Source organism: Trichogramma pretiosum, unplaced genomic scaffold (genome assembly GCF_000599845.2).
Source record: "Trichogramma pretiosum strain Unisexual culture from Peru unplaced genomic scaffold, Tpre_2.0 scaffold101, whole genome shotgun sequence".
Taxonomy (NCBI): Eukaryota; Metazoa; Arthropoda; class Insecta; order Hymenoptera; family Trichogrammatidae; genus Trichogramma; species Trichogramma pretiosum.
In genome coordinates, this window is record NW_019640823.1 from 287,131 (window position 1) to 306,770 (window position 19,640).

The window sequence follows — 19,640 nt, forward strand, 5'->3', positions numbered from 1 at the left end:
GCCGCCGCCGCCGCCGTGATACCATAATACATTTGACTAGAGGGAGGTCGAAGGTGTGCGACTGTATATGGTGTGGGGGAGGCTGAGCCTGCCCGAACGCAGCAGCCACACGCGCAGGAGCCCATCATCGCCTGCACACATTCATAATAAGTATATACAGCATATATACAAATGTGCCAGTCGACTCCGGAGTTCAGCTCTCTTTCTCTCTATATATCGGCCGACGATCGTATTCGTATATGTGTGTGTGCGTGTGCGCTGGCTGTGCGGCATTTAATTTTTCTCACTCGCGTATTATAGAATATGTATATGTGTATCGCGTCGTAGTAGCGTCGTAGTCGGGTCATTGAGCTGATTCTCGCGGTTGGGTCGTGATACATATCAATATTTATTTCGCGTATATCGCACAGTAGCAGTTAGCAGTATATAATAATGTACCGAGAGCCGAAATCGATACACGGCTGAACGCCGTGTAGATATCCTGCAGCCGTATGTGAGTGATGATGTACCCTCGTCGTGCATATATGTGTGTGCCCGCGTTGTAATCATTGAGAAATAGAAATCTCTCGTGCTGACGATAACAGGTAAGATCGCAGAACTGTAGACAACATTGTTCATATGTGAAATCTCACTTTTGTGCATCATCGACACTTGCTTGCTTTTCCACCCCCCTATGCTGATTTGCTTTGTGCTAATGGGGCGACTGATAATTCGATGGGGAAAGAAAGTTGTACGTAGCATGCAACTGCGACTGCAGATTTTCTATTATGTACATGGTCGCACGAGGAAGGGGGGAACTCTTATTTTACGTACAGCGTCTCGTCGCAGTGAAAATAATACGTAGAAACATCATGATCGCAGTTTGGTTGTTGATGCGCTTTGAACGTGCTGACTCAGACGCTTTCTCATGTGTCAGTCGCTACAATAACGATGAGTTAAACAATCGTATCGCTGTCTCGGTAGAAATGAAAAGACATCGAATAATGACAAAAAAATAGAAATTAACGATGGTCAGGAAAATGGTGCATGGACGGAACTGTACTTCAAAGTAATTTTAATCATTGAAGTGCAAGAAAAATGTACGTGCTTTTTTTGTTATTTAGCAGAGCAGTGAATGTAGAAGAGTGAAAAATGTTCTATGTAATCTAGTACATAGATTTAGACCATAAGTTTATGATACCATAATTCCCTGTAGCATTTTAATTATCAATTAATGAAACATTTTATCTATAGCCACAAATACCTGTCTGTAAAAGGAGATATGAGAAAACTCTTTCCAAACTTGCAAAATGGTTTTAAGCAGAAATGATAAAAGAAAGAGGAAGGAAGGAGATATTGTGGATCTCATGGATCCACTCGCACAAGGTCCTAAAAGGTATACAATTTAATAACAATTTGATAAATAAAAAATGTTTTAATTTGGTATTAATCATAATAGTTTTTTTTTTGTACAAAGGACAAAGTTTCAAGCACAAAGAAAATTTGCATCGGTTCAATGTAGTCCAGTTGTATCACCTGCAAAAGAGCCACAAGAAAAAACAAAAGGTCAACCTGTCTGCAATGAATTAATAACGCATAAAAGGCCTAATACAGAAGATTTCCTCACATTCCTTTGTTACAGAGGTTTGTAAATAAATTACTTCATAATATTAAACACACTGTGCATTAAGTAGTACACTGTTGAAATAGTAATGTGAAAATAATATCAACTAATTATTTTATATTCATTTTTAGGTACATCAATACTACCTCCAAGCTTAAACTTTTTCAACACTAGCCCAAAAAAAGAAAAATCTCAAAATGCTGCCAAGTCAGCAAATTCATCTAAAGTCAGTACTGCAAGTTCTAAGCAAACAAACTCAACTAGTGTTACGAGTTCTTCTGCAAAAAAAGTAGTACCTGTCAAGGAGAAACCTGTAGCAAAGAAAAAAGATGTGAGCCCTCCAAAACCAATAAAGCTCAAAACAACAAGTACTGCTGCACAAGCATTGAAGAAAAAATATCAAGAGCAGAGACTGAAAAAGCTGAAACCAACTAGTATGAAAACCCGCTCTAGAGGTTCTTCTGATCCACCAAAACCCATAGCCAAATCAGTTAGTCAAAAAAAAGTAGTCATTCCTAAAGTTGTAAAAAGACACTCACTTCGAAGTAATGTATCGCTGGAAACAGAAACTGTAAGTCCTCCTGCGAAAAAACAGTCAGTTTCTCAATCCAAAAAGAGATCATCAAATTCAAAAGAAAATGATGATTCCGAGTCTTCCTCGCCTAAAATTGAAAAGAAACCAAAAGTTTCTGTTGTCAAGAGTTTGCTTCAGAAAAAATTGGTCAAAAGTCAAAAAGTAGAAGAAGAAAAGAGAGTTACTCGATCAGCTCCAAGATCTGTATCACCAGCGAGAAGACCTACTAGAAAAACTAAGGAAGCTGCAGCAATTTATATGGAGATTTTAGGTAGAAAACTAGTTGGTTCCGATTTAGAGAACGAAGACAACATGTCGGTTGATAGTTTCCCTGAATTGCCAAATGCCAGAAAAACAGCACAAACTGAAAATGAACTGAAATTAAAAAATAGGGGTTCAAAAACTAGTAAGGATAAGGAAAAACAAGATGTAGCGAAGAAAGAAGAAGATTCGAAAGATGACAAAAAGAAGAAGGAGAATAATAAAACTAAAGAAAAGGATATACCAAAAAAGGAATCTAGGTAAGAATTTCATTTCATTCAATTAATACCGATAAATTATCGTAACACGTTGATACATTTTCAGCGTCATCAGTGGAAGAGTAGCGAAACAGAAACCTTCCCCTGGCGTATCTCTTCGAAACAAACGTTTGACGAGGGAGCAAATCAGCGAAACCATCAACGATTCTAAAATCGCGAAGCGAAAGAGTCTCGGCTCGGTTTCACCCCTGAAATCGAAACGCACGGCCAGGGTGCACAAGTATTGCGAGCTCGACAGCGAGGACGACGAGGAATCGTTCACTTCCGAGGAAACGAGCAGCGCAGCGACTCCGGCCCCGAAGCCGGAAGTTATCAAGACTCGAAAATCGGCACCGGCAGCTGTCCCTTCCGCCGCGACGACGGATAATAACAAAAAGAAGGAGACGACGACGACGACTCCGCGCTCCTCTCGAAGCAGTATTACGTCCAAGAAAGCGACGACCGCCGCCGCCGATGCCTTCGCGAAACCGGCAAAAACGACGACGGGAACAGCAGCCGCGGCGGCGCCAAAGGAGATGCCGAAGGAGACGGCGAAAGCCACCAAAGACAACAAGCCTAGCCCGGTAAAACGTAGCAAGGAAAAAGACAAAGAGAAGGCGAAAGCCAAGAGCACCGCCAGCGCCAAAGCCGCGGAGGAGTCCGAGGAAGAGGAGAGCCTCAGCTCTTTGATCGACAAACTCAAGAAGAAAAAAGAGAGCGAAAAGACGAGCAGCCCCGCTGCTACGACAACTTCACCACCTGGCAGTAATAAAGAGACCGTCGCTCAGGAGACGACGACAACGGCGACGAAGAAGAAGATAAAGAGCATACTGGACGTGAAACTGCCTCAGCGCGGCGCCGAGCTGATGAAGAAATTCGTCTCCGACGACGAGGAGTCGTTCCGGGGCTTCACACAGCGCTCGATCAACGGCGCCCACGCCCTCCTCGACGAGGCCATCGGCACGAAGAACCCATCCATACTGAAGACGCACGAGGCGATGAAGGCCCAGGAGACCAACAAGAAGCCCGACATGAAGGCCGTGTTCGGCTGCGTACTCGAGCCAACCGCGGCGGCAGCCGACAAGGTCGTCGTCGTCGGGTCGTCTTCTTCCTCTCCCACGACGACAGCCGCCAAATTAGCACCAAAAGCAGCAGCTGCAGCAGCAGCGGTGACGGTAGGAACGAGCAGCAACAGCGCAATAATCGTCGGTAACCACCACCGTCACCATCCCGTGAAAGTGGAGTCCGACGAAGCGACGAAGAGCGCGAGCGACACGCTGCTACCGCAGCAGCAGCAGCAGCAGCAACAGCTGAAGGTACGGCCGCAATTGCGCCGCAGTAGTAGAAATGTCGAATCATAGATAGATTTATAAATCACGAGACACACGTATATAGTTTATTTATATATTTTATTGATTTATTTATCGTTCTATATTTCCACGCGCTAATTTGGCGACTTTATACGTATATTACTTTTTTTTTCGCTTGATCCGCTTATCATCGCAATCGCAAAAATCGTTTCTTATGTTCTTACTTGCGAGCGGTTTCTGAAACAAAAGAAAGAAAGAGACACACATACACACACAGAGTACTTATTTAAATGAATTGAACGATTTATAAATTGTTAATAAAAAAAGAAAAAAAAACAAAGAAGGAATAATAAGTGTTGCAAATACCTTTTTTATTTGTGTTTTTAAATGTTTTTATGTCAAATTATGCTCATTGGAAAACCCCCACTTACAATTCATCATTTAACTGCACTCTCATCATATATGAATCTCATTTAAAATTCATTTTATCTCAATTAAAAAAAAAAAAAAAACCAAGGTACTAACAACTCACACATCACATCGTCACACGCACTCATCTCTTCACTCTATAGCACTTAAGTGACTTTACTAATCCGACATACGATATAATGTGTGCATTGTATGAAAAATATAAACAGCCGCAGTCGAGATGCGTCGGTTCGAAGCTGACTTCGACGACGGTGACGACGACGACGACGATGCCCAATTGCGGCAGCGGCGGCGGCGGCGCACCAGCAGCGGCGAACGTGATCGAGATGCCGTCGTCGATGACGATGATGATGATGTCGAGTCACCACGGCCATCGCAAGGAGCGCGTCAACATGTCGACGGAGCAGATCGAGAAGTGGCTGAACGAGTCGTCGCTGGCCAAGGAGGAGTCCAAGGTCGAGATGGAGAGCGTCGCGTCGTCGTTCAAGTACGAGCCGCCGCCGATCACGACGGCGACGGCCACGTCGTCATCCTCGTCGTCGGCAATCGCGGCTTCGCTGCCCGGCAATAATCATCATCATCATCATCGTCAGCATCATCATTATCATCAGCGTTATCATCAACAACAACAGCAACAACCATCGCCGCATCATCAGCACGTGCACTCGCTGCCGATCGTCACGACCGGCCACCACCTGTCCATCTCGCCGAGGATACAGCACCTCGTGCGTCCGGTCAACGTCACCCTGTCCAAGCTCTCGGACAGACTAAAGCATCAGCCGCCACCAGCGGCATCGGCCACTGCCACGGGCTCCTCCTCGTTTTACGGTAGATCCTCGTCGACGACGACGACAACGACGATCGGCGGAAAGGTTACAGCGGCCACGAATACGACGACGTCGACGACCACGACGATCGCCGATTCGAGCGGCAGCATCAGGTCGCTCTCGACCGTGGCGTTAACGTCGACGACCGCAACGACGACGACGAAGACGGCGATGGCGAAGCCGGCCAGCAGCAGCAGAGGCAGCAGCAAAGAGACGACGCCCACCAACACGACCACCGCCGCCTCGTATCAGAGAAAGATGAGCAAAGACTCGTCTTTCGGCGACGAGCTCGGTGAGTTTAAATTTATCGTTGAATCAACTAGGGGCGACATTCGTATCGGTACTCACCTCGGATCTGATCTAATTTTTTTCAACTTATACTATAATAGTTACATTTTATTAGTTCCCGGTTAAAAAAAATTACATGGATATCCGCGTTGATTATCACACCGATTCCACGTGGATCGGACATGGGTACCACGTGGATTAAATAAATTGCCTATGTAGGTAAGCCACGTAGATTGACATAATACCTACCCTTATACTTACGTATATTTTCAATCAACCCACGATGATTTCCGCTAAAGTCCCCGTAGACTTTTGAACTTCCGCGTTGATTTTTTACCAGATTTTTTATCAATCCACGACGATTCACCGTCAAAACCTCACGGATACTTGGAACGAGCTCTTGAAACAAGTACAAGATCCTCGAAGATTTCTCCAAAAATCCTCGTGGATTAATCAATTATCAACGTGGAAAAATTAAATTCCACCACGATTCACCGACAGTAGCTTGCGGATACTTGGAGCGAGCTCACGAAACAAGTCCAAAATCCTCGAAGAGTTAAAAAACCACCAACTTAGAATTTTTTTCCCATCCATGTATGATCCACGTGGTATCTATGTGTGATCCACGTGGTATCTATGTGCGATCCACGTGGAATCGTTGTCCGATCTGCGTAGTAACCATGTCTTATCCTCGTGGATAACTAATCCACGCGTATATCCATGCAATTTTTTTCAACTGGGTTACATTATTATTATTATTTATAATTATAAATCGGTGCCTACCTCAAATCTGACATTAAATCCAATGTCGATTATAAGATCCAATGTAAGATTTGATGTGCCTTCATATAAGAACTCATTATGATAAGAGTGTGTGTATGCAGCGGACTGCGACGCGATCTCGAAATCGAGCGCTGCCTCGGTGGTGTCCGACTCGCTGGAGAAGAAGTCCCTGGCCTCGAGCCCGGACCGGAAGGTCTTCTTTCCGCGTCGCAAGGCCTTCACGCGCGAGCGTCGACCCCTCGTCGCCGCCACCACCACCACCACCGACACCACCAACGCCAAGGCCACCGATGCAAACGCCAAATCTGCTGCAGCAGCAGCAGCAGCAGCGGCAGCAATGAGCGGCGGCGCAGCGGCTTTTTCGCCCGAGAACGAGAGCAGCGTTTATGCCTTCGAGACGGAGGCCGAGCAACCGCCCGTGCAGTTGCCGCTCAACGCCTCCTTCCGCAGGAAGTCCAAGGAGCAGCTGTTCGCCTCCGCCAAGTCGCAAAACGGTAATTACCTATAGTGAAAATTTTAATCGGATCTTATGTAAGATCTCGCGTAAAATCTTGAGTATTTTAATCGAAATTCAAAGTACTGACTACATAAAGCCCTTAATATTTAAGTAATTTCTCGCGCGAGAGCAAACATAAAAACTATATGAAACTCCACGTAAGATCTTGAACAAAAGTATCTAAAAAAAGATTGTGTATTGTAACAAGATAAATCTCATTCCTTAAAGTTAGACCTATGCACTAGAAGAGAATAATTTTATTTGTCGATTTTTCGATAATCATACGTAAAATCTTAAATAAGATCAATAAAAGTTGTCGTTACTTTTGGTCTTACTCAAAAAATTCTATAAACCATAATTTGTACCAGGTGGTATCGCGAGCGATAAGAAGCAGGCGTCTGCGGACCAGGCCAAAGATGCCACCGCCGCCAAGAAGAGCGCCGACTCCAAGACGACGGCATCAGCAGCAGCAGCAGGAAAATCGAGCAAGCATTTAAACTTGCCGCAGGAAGCTCGGAAAAGCGCGGCGAGCAGCAGCGGCGGCAGCAACAACTCCCAGCAGCCGACTACTCCCAAGACATTCGAGCTTCCGAAAAATTTCGCAGATCTGACCAACATACAGGTGTTACCACTCGACAAGCTAACAACAAGCTGGAGCGACGTAAACTGCAGTGCCTCGATTGCTGTCCAGGTGAATCTGGACCCGCAGCTGCAAAAAAGCGAAAAAAGCAGCAACGGCAGCAGCAGCCACGTCGTCGAGGCAGCGGCGTCGTCGTCGTCGTCGACGGCAAGCGTCAAGAAGAGTCTCGGGGCTGCGTCGTCAAAGCCGTCGACGAAGGGCGGCAGCAGCAGCAGCAATTCTACAGTCACCGCCGCCGTCGCCGGGGCAGGCCGAGAAAAGACAGCAGCAGCGGCAGCTGACAGAGGCTCGAGCACGTCGTCGTCGTCCCGAACGCCAGCAAAGTCGTCAACGGTGGCGGTCGTCGACCAGAGCGAGGACCAGACGACGACGGACGACGACGACAACAGCAGCGGCCAGCTGTTCTACATACCGCTGCAGGCGGTCGCGCGCAACTGCTCCGCACAGGGCGGACAACAACTCATCCAAGGTGTTGCTGTGAAACTGGGCACTGAGGGCCCGCAGGGGCCCAATCAGAAGGTCCTGCTCAAGGCCAAGCTGGTGACCAAGCCGCCCGTGACGGTGGCGCGCTGTCCGCCGATCGGCACGGTGCAGCCGACGGCGAGGGTCACCCAGTCGAGCGGTAGTCAACAGCAGGTGCCCTCGACCTCGAGCGTCGGCGCCACCACCACCACCACCGACGCGGGCTTCAAGACGCCCAAAGACAGAGTCATGAAGACGATCGTCGACAGCAAGCGAATCGTACTTGACGCTTTTTTTTCTTCATCTTTTTGACCAATGCAACAACGGCTTTAACGATCTCTTTTTCCGCAGCACAAATCTCCGACTCCGGAAAAACTCGTAAAATCCACTGGCAAGACTGCCGCGAGCAGCGGCGTCGAGCGCAACAAAGTCCCGGCCGACGGCAGTGCGAAAACGTCGAGCTCGAAGAAGCCGTCGTCGAAAACGAAGCAGGACCACTATCAGCCGGTGAACGCCACGTCGTTCCCGTGCACGCAGGACTCCAAGGAGAACGTGAAACTGGTCGAGGCGCCGATCTTTCGCCCGAGCGAGAAGGACTTTCAGGATCCGCTCGAGTACATCGACAGGATACGGCCGATCGCCGAGAAGTTCGGCATCTGCAAGGTCGTGCCGCCCGCCAACTTCAAGCCCGAGTGCAAGGTCTCGGACGACATGCGCTTCACCGCCTACAATCACTACATCCATCGCATGCTGAACCGCTGGGGGCCGAACGTGCGCGAGATGATGGCCATCAAGAAGTACCTGGCCACGCAGAGCATCAGCCTGACGCAGGCGCCCTGGATCGGCGGCATGGAAGTCGATCTGCCCTATCTCTACCAGACGGTCCAGACGCTGGGCGGTCTCAAGGAGGTCATCGAGAAGAAGAAGTGGCAGAAGGTCGCCGACGGCATGAAGATACCGCGCTCGGCCCAGGATCGCGTCACCAAGATCGACGACATCTACTGCAAGTATCTGCTGCCCTACGATACACTGTCGCAAGGTACGTTTCAAGATGATGCGTTTTTCAGCTACTTTTTACTTATTGTTCAAATTTATTTAATCCCTTACTACGAGTAGATCAATCTTCATTCATAAAAAATAATTAGTTAATTTTATCTTGTTCTTTGTGCAAAATGACCTTTGTGTTTAATCACTCTGAAAGTATCGTAGTAATTATTCAGTTGAAAAAAATTGCATGGATATCCGCGTGAATTATCCACGTGGATTAGCTACCCACGAGGATTAGACATGGATACCACACAGACCGGACAACGATTCCACGTGGATAATACATAGATTCCACGTGGATAATACATAGATACCACGTGGACCACACATAGATACCACATGGATCACACATAGATACCACGTGGATCATACATAGATACCACGTGGATCACACATAGATACCACGTGGATCATACATAGATACCACGTGGACCACACATAGATACCACGTGGATCATACATAGATACCACGTGGATCACACATAGATACCACGTGGACCACACATAGATACCACGTGGATCATACATAGATACCACGTGGATCACACATAGATACCACGTGGATCACACATAGATACCACGTGGATCATACATGGATGGGAAAAAAATTCTAAGTTGGTGGTTTTTCAACTCTTCGAAGACCTTGGACTTCTTTCGCGAGCTCGCTCCAAGTATCCTCGAAGTATTGTCGGTAAATTGTGGTGAAATTTAATTTCTCCACATTGATAATTGATTAATCCACGAGGATTTTTCGAGAAATCTTCGAGGATCTTGGACTTGTTTCGCGAGCTCGCTCTAAGTATCCGCGAGGTTTTGACGGTGAATCGTCGTGGATTGATAAAAATCTGCGTAGATTTCTGGGCAATCCACGAGTGGAAATCCTTGTTAATTGTTTAAAAATCAATGAGGAGGTTCAAAGGTCTACGAGAACTTTAGCGAAAATCGTCGCGGGTTAATCGAAAATATGCGTAGGTATTATGTCAATCCTCGCGGCTTACCTGCATAAGCAATTTATTTAATCCACGTGGTGTCCATGTTCAATACACGTGGTATCAATGCCTGATCCTCGAGAAATCTATGTATGATCCACGTGGAATTTGTGTGATAATCAACGCGGATATTCAGGCAATTTTTTTCAACTTATTAGTTACGTGAAGAAATTTGAAAAAATTTTGAAACACAAACGAACGATAAACAATGAAAATAGTTGAATTTCTATGAATTCACTCCAATTAAAATATTGATCACACTATAATACAAGTGTCGATGAAAATATTTATTTTACAATCTTTCAGGCGAGAGAGAAAAGCTATTCAAAGAAGTCGAAGCCGATTGGGTGAAAAAGGAAAGCAGAGCCGAACGCCGATCCAACGATGAGTCGGACGGCGACGATGACGATGACGACGACGACGACGATGACAGCAGCAGCGAAGAGATCGAAGAATGCATCGTAAAAGTAAGTCTTCCAGATTCCTTTCTCTCCCTCAATGAAAATACTGAATAAGTTTTTATGCGAATTCTTGACAAGAACTTTCAAGTTCTTACGTAAAGGCTAGTTTCACTCAAAAGCTCTAAATACGAGATAAGATAAGATCTTACGTAAATATAAGTAAAATCTTGACTAAAAAATTATTATTTTCAAACTAATAATTTTAACTGTAAGAAACTTCATGATTCCTGTAATAAGAGATAATCTTTTTTAGTAATAGTTTTGGTCGAGATCTTACGCGAGATTTCACACAAATTCTTACTTAAATTCTTGAAAATCAACCAGTTCTTACGTAAAAACTTATGTCAGAACTCTTACGAAAATAATACGCAAGATCTTATTAAGAACTAGCACGAAAACTCATTTGACATCTTCATAATTGGGGTCTTATTTACGGTCGCTAAACTTTCGTCAAAATTGTTGTTCTTCTTTCTTTCGTCGCGCATCAGGGCCGGAACATGCCGCTGAACGCGTTCTATCGGATAGCCCGCAACACGCAGCGCATGTGGTTCGGCGAGCGCCAGTGCAGCCCGAGCGGCGAGTCGGAGGGCGCCTCCGCGGCCGAGGTCGAGGCCGCCTTCTGGAAGCACGTGGTGGAGAAGCGCCGCCACGTGTGCGTGCACGCCGCGTCCATCGACTCGGGCGGCCGGGGCTTCGGCTTCAGCCAGGCCAAGAACTCGCCGTTCGCCCGCCACCCCTGGAACCTCAAGGTGCTGACGAATAACGCGGGCTCGGTGCTGCGCGCCCTCGGGCCCCAGATGGGCGTCACCGTGCCCACCCTCCACGTGGGCATGGTGTTCAGCACCTGCTGCTGGTATCGCGATCCGCACTGTCTGCCCTGGATCGAGTATCTGCACACGGGCGCCAAGAAAATCTGGTACGGCATACCGGACACGGAGAGCGAGGCGCTGCGCGACACGCTGGCGCGCATGTTTCCGCGCTACTGCAAGAGCACCAAGATCTGGCTGCCCTCGGACACGGCCATGGTGCCGCCCGACATGCTCGTGCGCAACGGCGTGCCACTGTGCCAGACCGTCCAGGAGCCCGGCCAGTTCATCGTCGTCTTTCCCAAGGCCTTCACCTCGAGCATATGCACCGGCTACGTGGTGAGCGAGAGCGTCTACTTCGCGCACCCGTCCTGGCTCGACACGGCCGAGCAGGTCTTTCAGGATCTGCACGACAGCTGCGAGCCGTCCATGTTCTCCTTCGAGAAGCTGCTGTTCAGCATTATCAACGATGCCAAAACCAGTACCGATGTACTTAGACAGGTATGCATAAGCGCATGAGCTATTATTTATACGCAACGCTGATGCCGTCGACAGATTTTTTGATCGATTTTGTCTCTGTAGATTTTACCCAGCGTCAGTAGAATTTATAACCGAGAGGTCGAGAATCGCCGAAAGCTCAGAGAGTTGGGCCTTGCCAAGACGGAAAAATTGCCCCTGCCCGAGAACGACAAGAAAGCCAAGAAGAAGGCGCTGCAGGAGGAGGCCGATTACGAGTGCGACACGTGCCGAGCCAATCTGTACGTTTCCTGCGTGAGCAATCCCACGGAGGAGGCCATATTCTGCCTGGCCCACGCGATACCCTACATAGAGAGGAAGAAGAGCGTACTGAAAAATTGCACCCTCATCTATACTTACAGCGAGGTAAGGATTTAAAAAAAGCGGGTTTCGTTGTTAGCGTTAATGATTTTTTTTTTTTTTTAATGAACGATTCCGATTTGCAGAACGAACTGAGCGATCTCATTCACAAGCTGAAGAGCAAGATCGAAGCCAAATCCAAAAAGACTAATCAAACGAAGCAGGTCAAGTAGCGTAGCTAGCGATGATTCGTACTTTTAGACGATGTATATTGACTTTGGAAGAGTTAACTTGTCGAAAACAAACAAAAAAAAAAACAAATAGTTTATTAGAGAATTTCTATATCCATTATAACATTGATTATGAATTAAGATTTCAGTGATACGAGATGTAACTGAACACGATAAAAATAGTTAATTATCCATTTTTAGGCAAAAAAGGACTTTCGCGAGGAAGCAGTTCGTAATAACTCTCCTCCGTAAACAATAGTCGTTCTGTGAATATGTATTAGTCAATTTTACACCGTAGATTTTTTAAAATAATTTTTCGATGTCTCGGGTAAATTTTGTGATGAGAGAATTTTGCCATCTCTTTCACTTCAAATACAACTAGACTGCTTAATTATGTAAACTCATAAAATTATGTATCAATTGTATATTTGTTTATATTTTCATTTACATATTATTTTATGTATTATTAACTTTAAAAATAACTTAAAAATGATTTTATATTCAAAAATATTTAAAAATAACTATTATATACTTGGCAAATTTTAAATTTTCAAAATCGTGTATGTTGTAAATTATTATGATTGTAAAATATTTTTAGGACGCACAGACTTTGATCAGACTGAATTTTTTGTTAAACGTTGTTTTTTTAAGTTGTAAAAAATTTCGAATTAGTTTGTAATATCAATCAATCAAATTGATTGACATCATTTTATTTTTTTATTTTGTGGCACTGCACAATTTTTTAAAACTATACATCACTAATAAAATGATTTATGATTGAATAATTGTTCATTATTGAAAAATCCATTATCACATTTATTTTGTCACCAAAACTTGTTAAAAATACATATGTTTCTTATAATTATCACCTATTCATATATATTTGATGATATTCAAATTGGAATAATAAAAGAAATTCTTATAAATTTTCAACAGGCATAAAAATATACAAAACGGTACATTAAAAATCTTTGACACATGAAAATATCATTATTTAAGTATTTTGTGCAATTCAACATAACATGCACGCATCAAGCATGAACATTACTCAATATTTTTTCTGGACAAAATAATTTGTTTGCATTGTAATGTTAGTAAGAAAAGTTTATACAATAGGAAGATATGGTTTCGAACTTGAAACATAAATCTTGGCATTACCCACATATTAGTAATAAAAAATATTTTTATCACTGGTAACACTTCAAAACAATCGGTAACTTATACCTAGATTTTTAGAATTTTATTTGCAAAGAAAACGTCATCAACATCAAATATGTACATTCGGTCATTAAATATTTACCATTTTTCAGCTTTTCACATTGATCAATGTTTTACAATTTTAAAATTCTGCTTTTAGGCGGTTTTCTTCATTTTCCAAAAAATTAATTTAAGCAAAACTGATATAATTTAAATGCTTTTAATCAATCCCATTAAAGAATATTAATTTCACTTAATGAACAGTAGTCCATCCAAAAACGCAATAGCGTTTCACCAGTACAGAATTAAGTAACATTTAATTTTAAAAAAATGGCATCTTTGACACTAGATACCAAAAATGTAAACCTTTGGTAACACTTTCCCAAATTAAATGTCATTTACACAGCAATAACTTGTAATATTTCTACGTGAGATCGTAGAATGGCAACATTTATAACATAACCGTAACTAGACTACAAGCATTATCTAAACAATAACTTTTATCACTTGTAAATACATCTCACTGCTATATCGACGCTTCAAGTCATTGATTCTTATTTTCTAGTGACTCAAACGAATTAATAAAGTTTTATAGAATCATTTACAGTCAAAACTTTTCGTAGTTTTTTTAGAACAGAATTTCACATAGACTGGAATGTGCTGGCAAAACTTTATACATTATCATACATTAAAATTAATACGTCAAATTATGCTTTCATTCTCTTCTCAGTATGATGTCAGATAAGACTTGATTGGGACTTGGTTCTCTTTTGAATTCATCTTCTTCATCTGAACTAAAATCAGCATTTAGAAGATTGGTCAGTGAGCTGGATTTTTCCATTATCAATGGAGCACTTGTATCTATTACTTCCTCAGGCTTGACAAAATTTGCAAATGAATTAGATTCTAACTCCAATTCATTTGCAGAATCCTTCTTATTTTGTAATATTTTGTTTATAACATGTAAAATTATACCACCAAGGCACATAAGCAATCCTACAAAATTAAGGCCATTCATTCTATCCCCTTTCCATTCATACGCTATAATTAAAATACATATTTCCTGCAACAAATAATTCATCAACTTTTTAGTTTTAATTTTTTGTTTATAAAATAATGTTCTTTAGCTTACCTTAAATATACCAGATATAGAAAGAGTTAGACTAGAATTATGAGTAACAACTAAAAATTCCATAACTTCCATACTGAACGCAAGAACAGCTCCTCCAATAACAGCAAATGCTGTGGTTGTTATTAGTAAAGTATCATTCCAATCTACACTTAAAAGTCCTCTGTACACTTTTGGTCCTTCTATTACCATAGCAACAGGGGTAATTGCTAAAAGCATCCATGGTTGCATGTAATACATCATATCAATAGGATTTCTCAATCCAAGTTTAGATTTTTGCATAATTAGTTGTGCAACGGTCCAGCGTATGCCACTTGTCAATGATGCCAATAAACATAAGAGAAAACCTATAAGATCAAAACTAGTTGATTTATAAGTGAACATTACTAAACCTCCTGAAATCATGAAGACTATTCCAGCTAATGACCATGACTGAAAATTATTTATACATTAATATATTTTTATTTTTAAATATCTAATCAAGTTTTCAATACTTAATGATTGAATCTTTAAATATGAGTAAAATTACCTTTTTCTCAAGTTTCAATAGAAGAGCAAAACCAAGAATAAAAATGATTGTTGTTGATTTTGTCATAGTATACCTGTAATTTTACAAGATAAAGAATTTTTTCTTTTTTTTACATATTGTAAAATATTACACAACAATAAACTTACAAAGACATTGTTATTAATGACATAGCCCAATTGGAGAATCCTATATCTAATCCACTAGCAATTCCAGGAGGTCCTAGTGTCCAAATGATATTTTGCCATGATAAATGACAAACAGGTTGTTGACTTTTGCAACATTTTCTCATGTGCCTTATAATACTGGTCATAAAAAATTTAAACACCAAATGACAGCTTACTACTGTCAATGGAAAATCAAATCCCTGCAACAAAACAAGTTATTATTGTGTGTACTAATTATGAGAAGAATTACACTTAACATATGTATTGTACTCACATAAGTGTTATACAACCATTTTTGATAAAAAGTCAGTCCAATGGATAGAACAAAATATATGGAAATAAGAAGGACAGCCTGCATTATGCCACGCCAGAACAGAGCTTTTTTGGACATGCCCTCATATTCCTGTACGTGTTGTAAGAAGTAATCATTGGCATCATCGTCATCTCTGGTGAGTTCATATTTAACATTGGATCTTGGCATATTTTAAACAAAGCCACGTCTGTTACAAATTAAATATCCACTTTATTTAAACAGCTGGTAGCTGATAAGGCAATTAACTGGAAAGAAAACAATGAGCTCTGTGTACAAACCCTCTTTAGTCCATTTACAAAATATATGAAGCAGTGCTCGAAGAGAAGTTAGCATAGATGGCAATGTTTTGAAATTTCAAGAGATTTGTAAATTAAACAGGTCAAGCCCACGATGAGATGTTCAGAGTACACGCGACGAAGCCGCGATTTTCTGGAAAAACCAAAACACAGTTGCGGGATAAATGATCATTTCAAGACTCGATAAACAAAATTATAAGGTAGATGAAAAAATAAGCTTTCAAGTTAAATTTCGTAGCTACAAAGTAAACCTATGAAATAAACATATTGCAGTACTGGTGCTGACCACGTAAAAAAAAGCGCCCCTCGATACGTATATTTGACTGCTATCGGATAGTTTGAAATTCACCGCAGAACGACCAAAGTATTATCCCCCGACGTAAAAATCATTAATCCAACTCGAGGCACCAACACTGCAGCTCCTCAGTTTTGCATGGGATTCTTCCTTCAGGAGGCAGCGGTCACTGCACGGAAAATCGAGCCCTAAAAATCGAAATGTTTTATATTCGCACGCCGCGGGACACGATCTCGAGCGCTCTAGCAGCTCGGCAGGCAGACTGATGTGTGTGATAAGCGCGTTGTGTGCTGCTGCGAAACTGAGAGAACTGCACAGGGCATATATATGTACATACACGAAGTGTAAACAGAATTATAACCTCTCGTGCGCAGGCTCCGACTTTTTGCAGACTACCTGTGTTATAGCTATATATATTAGATTGCCAATTTGATGGTATGCGTGCACGAAACTGACCAATGATTACGAGAGTCGCGAGACCCAAGGATAGGCTATATTACAGGTATATGAGAAAGAGAGAGACAGGAGTATGTAACGCTTGTCTACACGAAGTGTCGAGAAAGCGACGAAACCGTGACATTTCAAATCGTTTAAATACCTTCGATTCCGTCCGAATTCGTGCCGAGGAATCGTTACACACTGCGTTGCGATCGATTGAACTATTCGCAGTTGACAATTTTACTTACTCGAGTTCTTTTTTTGCGCGATCGAGCTTAGGATTTACGCAATCCGTATCCTGAGTTTTTATCAATTAACGTTTTTGCGATTCGACAATGAGATTTCCATTAGAAATTCGTCATTGAAAATTTAATTACCTGCCGGCAGCAGCACCCGTTGGAGAGGTCGATTATATTTTTCAAATATCCGCCTGTATGTTCTCTAGTTATTCTTTTGGTGATATTAAAAAATAAATTAAACGTCAACATTTTTTTTTCTTCGTAAATTATGTACGAAAAACATTCTTTTATTTGATTTCATTTATTAAATAAATTTAGAAAGTATCGATTAGAATATACTATTGTATTTACTTAAAGTAAAAGCGCTTAAAATTAATTCGGTAATACGAGTACCCAAAAAATGATCAAAACATAGATAAAATGACAATTGTTCTTGTCGTGGCTCGTGTATTTTAGTATGTACAATGTGTAAACTATACTTAGTAAACAACTTCTCGTCATTAATACTTTTTTTTTATCGTCGACGCGACATGCATGTGTACCTCATTCGTAAAATATCCGCTTTTGCATATTATCATCAGAACATGCATTTTTCCGTTTAGAAATTAAAAAAAAAAAATTATAAATAAATGAACCAGCAAGGCAACGTAGTTGAATTTAAAAAAAAAAGTATACATTTCAAGAATCTATGAATTTATAACTAAGTTTTTTTTCTTTTTCGACGAAAGCAGCACACGTGCAATCCAATCCGATCCGATTGTGCGTCTTTTTCACATCGTGCGCTTCGTCTGGTCGCGAGTACTTCGCGCTTTCTATGAATCCGCGCGTTATCTGCGCTCGGACGCACGAACGCCGTTTCTGCTATACGTGGCTCGTGCCCTGGTAGTGTTTTTGGTCGTCGCTTTTTGATTTCCACTGCTGGTCGGCGATGGCGTGGTCGCCGATGAACTGCTGTAAGTTGCCTGCTGAAATTTCAACGAAAATATCAAATATTGAAATTTTTAACATTTAGCATAAAACTTCTCAACTACACGAGTATAATAGGCAAATTTGATAAAATTTGACGAGGAAATAAGTATTATCATGTCATATATTTTAAAAAATTCGTGACTATCATTTATGGAGAAATAATTGATAGAAAATTTACCTGAGCTCCGTTTCCTCCTTTGTTTGATGATGATTTTTCAGTCAATACTGGCGGTGGAGTAGTTGGTGCACTATTTTGTACTGGCTAAAGAAATGCATTATAAAAAATATTTTTAAAAGTTCTGAGCATTAAAGTTTCATCATAAGTACATAGTTGTAAGCACCTTAAATATATTAATATTTTTAAATACTATTGTTAAAAATATTTCTCTACTTGATGAGTGAAAAGAATTTCTATTGTGTAATTTGAAAGGGATATAGAAGCCAGCCAAAAAATCAAAATTTTAATCCAGATTTTTGAAACTTCTACTGAATATTTTTGAAATGGTCTCTATGGCTAACTTTGAGTGTCTTTTGGAAGAATATTCAGCAGAAGTTTCAAAAAACTTTATTGAAATTTTGATATTTTGGCTGGCTCATTTCTTTTCATCTATGAATTAAATTTTCAATAAATGATATCAAGCTAATACCAGATTAAGGATTATTATTACTAGTTGCTCAGTCCTATTGTTTTTTGAATTTATCTTTTCTATCTGTTGAATATGATCCTGCTGATAGTACTCTTGTTTTCTTTATCAATAATTAAAGCATACAAAAAAAAATTAAATAAATAATCAATAAGCCCAGTAATATAAATCTTTTTAAAAACACTTACAACATGTTTGCCATTATTCCCATTATTCCCATTGCTCAGTTGGTTGTTGACCAACTGAGAAGTCAGTGCAGCATTCGGCTCACTCATGTTTACTTGGTCATTATACGCCATGCAAAATTCTCCAATTTTTTGAAGTTCCCCAATTTTACCAGAATAAAGTGTTAAACAATTTCTCCACATGGAACAGTAGCCTTTGGTCAATTTAATAATATCTCCAGGCATCATTAAGGCTCCAGGCTCATCCCAAACAGAAACATTAATACATGCTGATTGATCTGCCACTGCAACATTAGATTTTTTTGTATTATAATAAAATTAACTGTGCAATCTATGATGTCACTATACGTGATTGTAAATGACTAACCTTTAAAAGTTCGTATTTCCCGCTTTTCTTTCGTCATTGTTGGAGTACCCAGTAAATCAAGTACTATGAAAACTATGTTAACACTTTTCTGCCCAGGCTTCAAGTCCTTAATTAATATTTGGTCCATTTGTGCCATTGTTGACATTTAACTTTGACTCAAACCAGAGCGATACAGCGATCAAAGCTTCGAAAACTTGAAACAATAACAAATTAAAAGGCGTTGAGAAATGATACTATTTTTTCGCCAACGCGAATGTTTTATATTAAAAACCAATTAGCACTAACGAGGGATGCACCGATGGGGCTCCAAACGGGGTGATACAAAGTTCACTCGAATAACGGTAAGAGTTAACTCTCCAGTGATGTACTGAGTCCGAGCATTAGCTGTCGACTACCACTCTGATTACTGCTGCGGCTGAGACACGAATGTTTTGAAGCAGACGTGTTCGCCTTTCTCTGCTGCCACTACTCTGTAAGGTTAAATTGAATTCTCGCTTTGCACGTGTGTGCTCGGCTGGGACAAATTGCTCAGCGAGAGCGACAAAAATTCAACGTGTCTCTTTTATTACTCGAAGCCTAGCTCGCAGTGGCTATTA

At 41.5% G+C, this 19,640-nt stretch overlaps 3 protein-coding genes across 4 annotated transcripts; 1 reads left to right on the forward strand and 2 right to left on the reverse strand.

Moving 5' to 3' along the window:
* The first annotated feature begins 266 nt into the window (after nt 1-266).
* On the forward strand, nt 267-12,730 carry LOC106655483 (serine-rich adhesin for platelets). Its single transcript, XM_023463156.1, has 13 exons — nt 267-584; nt 1,234-1,375; nt 1,457-1,623; nt 1,735-2,698; nt 2,763-4,044; nt 4,578-5,553; nt 6,434-6,826; nt 7,197-8,209; nt 8,282-8,969; nt 10,273-10,433; nt 10,916-11,734; nt 11,816-12,115; nt 12,196-12,730. Exons 2-13 carry the CDS (start codon nt 1,290-1,292, stop codon nt 12,280-12,282), a joined length of 6,936 nt encoding a protein of 2,311 aa, XP_023318924.1. The 5' UTR covers nt 267-584; nt 1,234-1,289; the 3' UTR covers nt 12,283-12,730.
* Nucleotides 12,731-13,493: 763 nt separating this feature from the next.
* LOC106655431 (solute carrier family 35 member C2) lies at nt 13,494-16,648 on the reverse strand. 2 transcript variants are annotated; one of them, XM_014375816.2, is made up of 7 exons: nt 16,194-16,648; nt 15,890-16,040; nt 15,573-15,798; nt 15,281-15,498; nt 15,135-15,207; nt 14,609-15,037; nt 13,494-14,539 (listed from the first exon to the last, which is right to left on the reverse strand). In XM_014375816.2, exons 3-7 carry the CDS (start codon nt 15,777-15,779, stop codon nt 14,192-14,194), a joined length of 1,275 nt encoding a protein of 424 aa, XP_014231302.1. In that variant the 5' UTR covers nt 15,780-15,798; nt 15,890-16,040; nt 16,194-16,648; the 3' UTR covers nt 13,494-14,191. The 2 variants fall into 2 exon arrangements, with proteins under 2 accessions (XP_014231302.1, XP_014231304.1); XM_014375818.2 differs by having other exon boundaries at nt 16,159-16,648.
* Nucleotides 16,649-17,505: 857 nt separating this feature from the next.
* On the reverse strand, nt 17,506-19,452 carry LOC106655420 (SOSS complex subunit B homolog). Its single transcript, XM_014375801.2, has 5 exons — nt 19,330-19,452; nt 19,045-19,237; nt 18,681-18,961; nt 18,027-18,110; nt 17,506-17,844 (listed from the first exon to the last, which is right to left on the reverse strand). The coding sequence occupies exons 2-5, from the start codon at nt 19,187-19,189 to the stop codon at nt 17,707-17,709; spliced, it is 648 nt and encodes a 215-aa protein (XP_014231287.1). The 5' UTR covers nt 19,190-19,237; nt 19,330-19,452; the 3' UTR covers nt 17,506-17,706.
* Nucleotides 19,453-19,640: the final 188 nt, after the last annotated feature.

What these genes read in the sequence shown, in the direction of transcription:
- LOC106655431 (XM_014375816.2), bottom strand. Translation starts at nt 15,779, where the DNA reads ATGCCAAGATCCAATGTTAAATATGAACTCACCAGAGATGACGATGAT. An exon ending in AATGGTTGTATAACACTTAT is followed by an intron (nt 15,499 to 15,572) that starts GTGAGTACAATA and finishes GTTTTGTTGCAG; the next exon opens with GGATTTGATTTTCCATTGAC. An exon ending in CTATATCTGGTATATTTAAG is followed by an intron (nt 14,540 to 14,608) that starts GTAAGCTAAAGA and finishes TATTTGTTGCAG; the next exon opens with GAAATATGTATTTTAATTAT.
- LOC106655420 (XM_014375801.2), bottom strand. Translation starts at nt 19,189, where the DNA reads ATGTCAACAATGGCACAAATGGACCAAATATTAATTAAGGACTTGAAG. An exon ending in GGAAATACGAACTTTTAAAG is followed by an intron (nt 18,962 to 19,044) that starts GTTAGTCATTTA and finishes CTAATGTTGCAG; the next exon opens with TGGCAGATCAATCAGCATGT. An exon ending in GGAATAATGGCAAACATGTT is followed by an intron (nt 18,111 to 18,680) that starts GTAAGTGTTTTT and finishes GCATTTCTTTAG; the next exon opens with CCAGTACAAAATAGTGCACC.
- LOC106655483 (XM_023463156.1), top strand. Translation starts at nt 1,290, where the DNA reads ATGGTTTTAAGCAGAAATGATAAAAGAAAGAGGAAGGAAGGAGATATT. An exon ending in ATACCAAAAAAGGAATCTAG is followed by an intron (nt 2,699 to 2,762) that starts GTAAGAATTTCA and finishes ATACATTTTCAG; the next exon opens with CGTCATCAGTGGAAGAGTAG. An exon ending in TCGAAGAATGCATCGTAAAA is followed by an intron (nt 10,434 to 10,915) that starts GTAAGTCTTCCA and finishes GTCGCGCATCAG; the next exon opens with GGCCGGAACATGCCGCTGAA.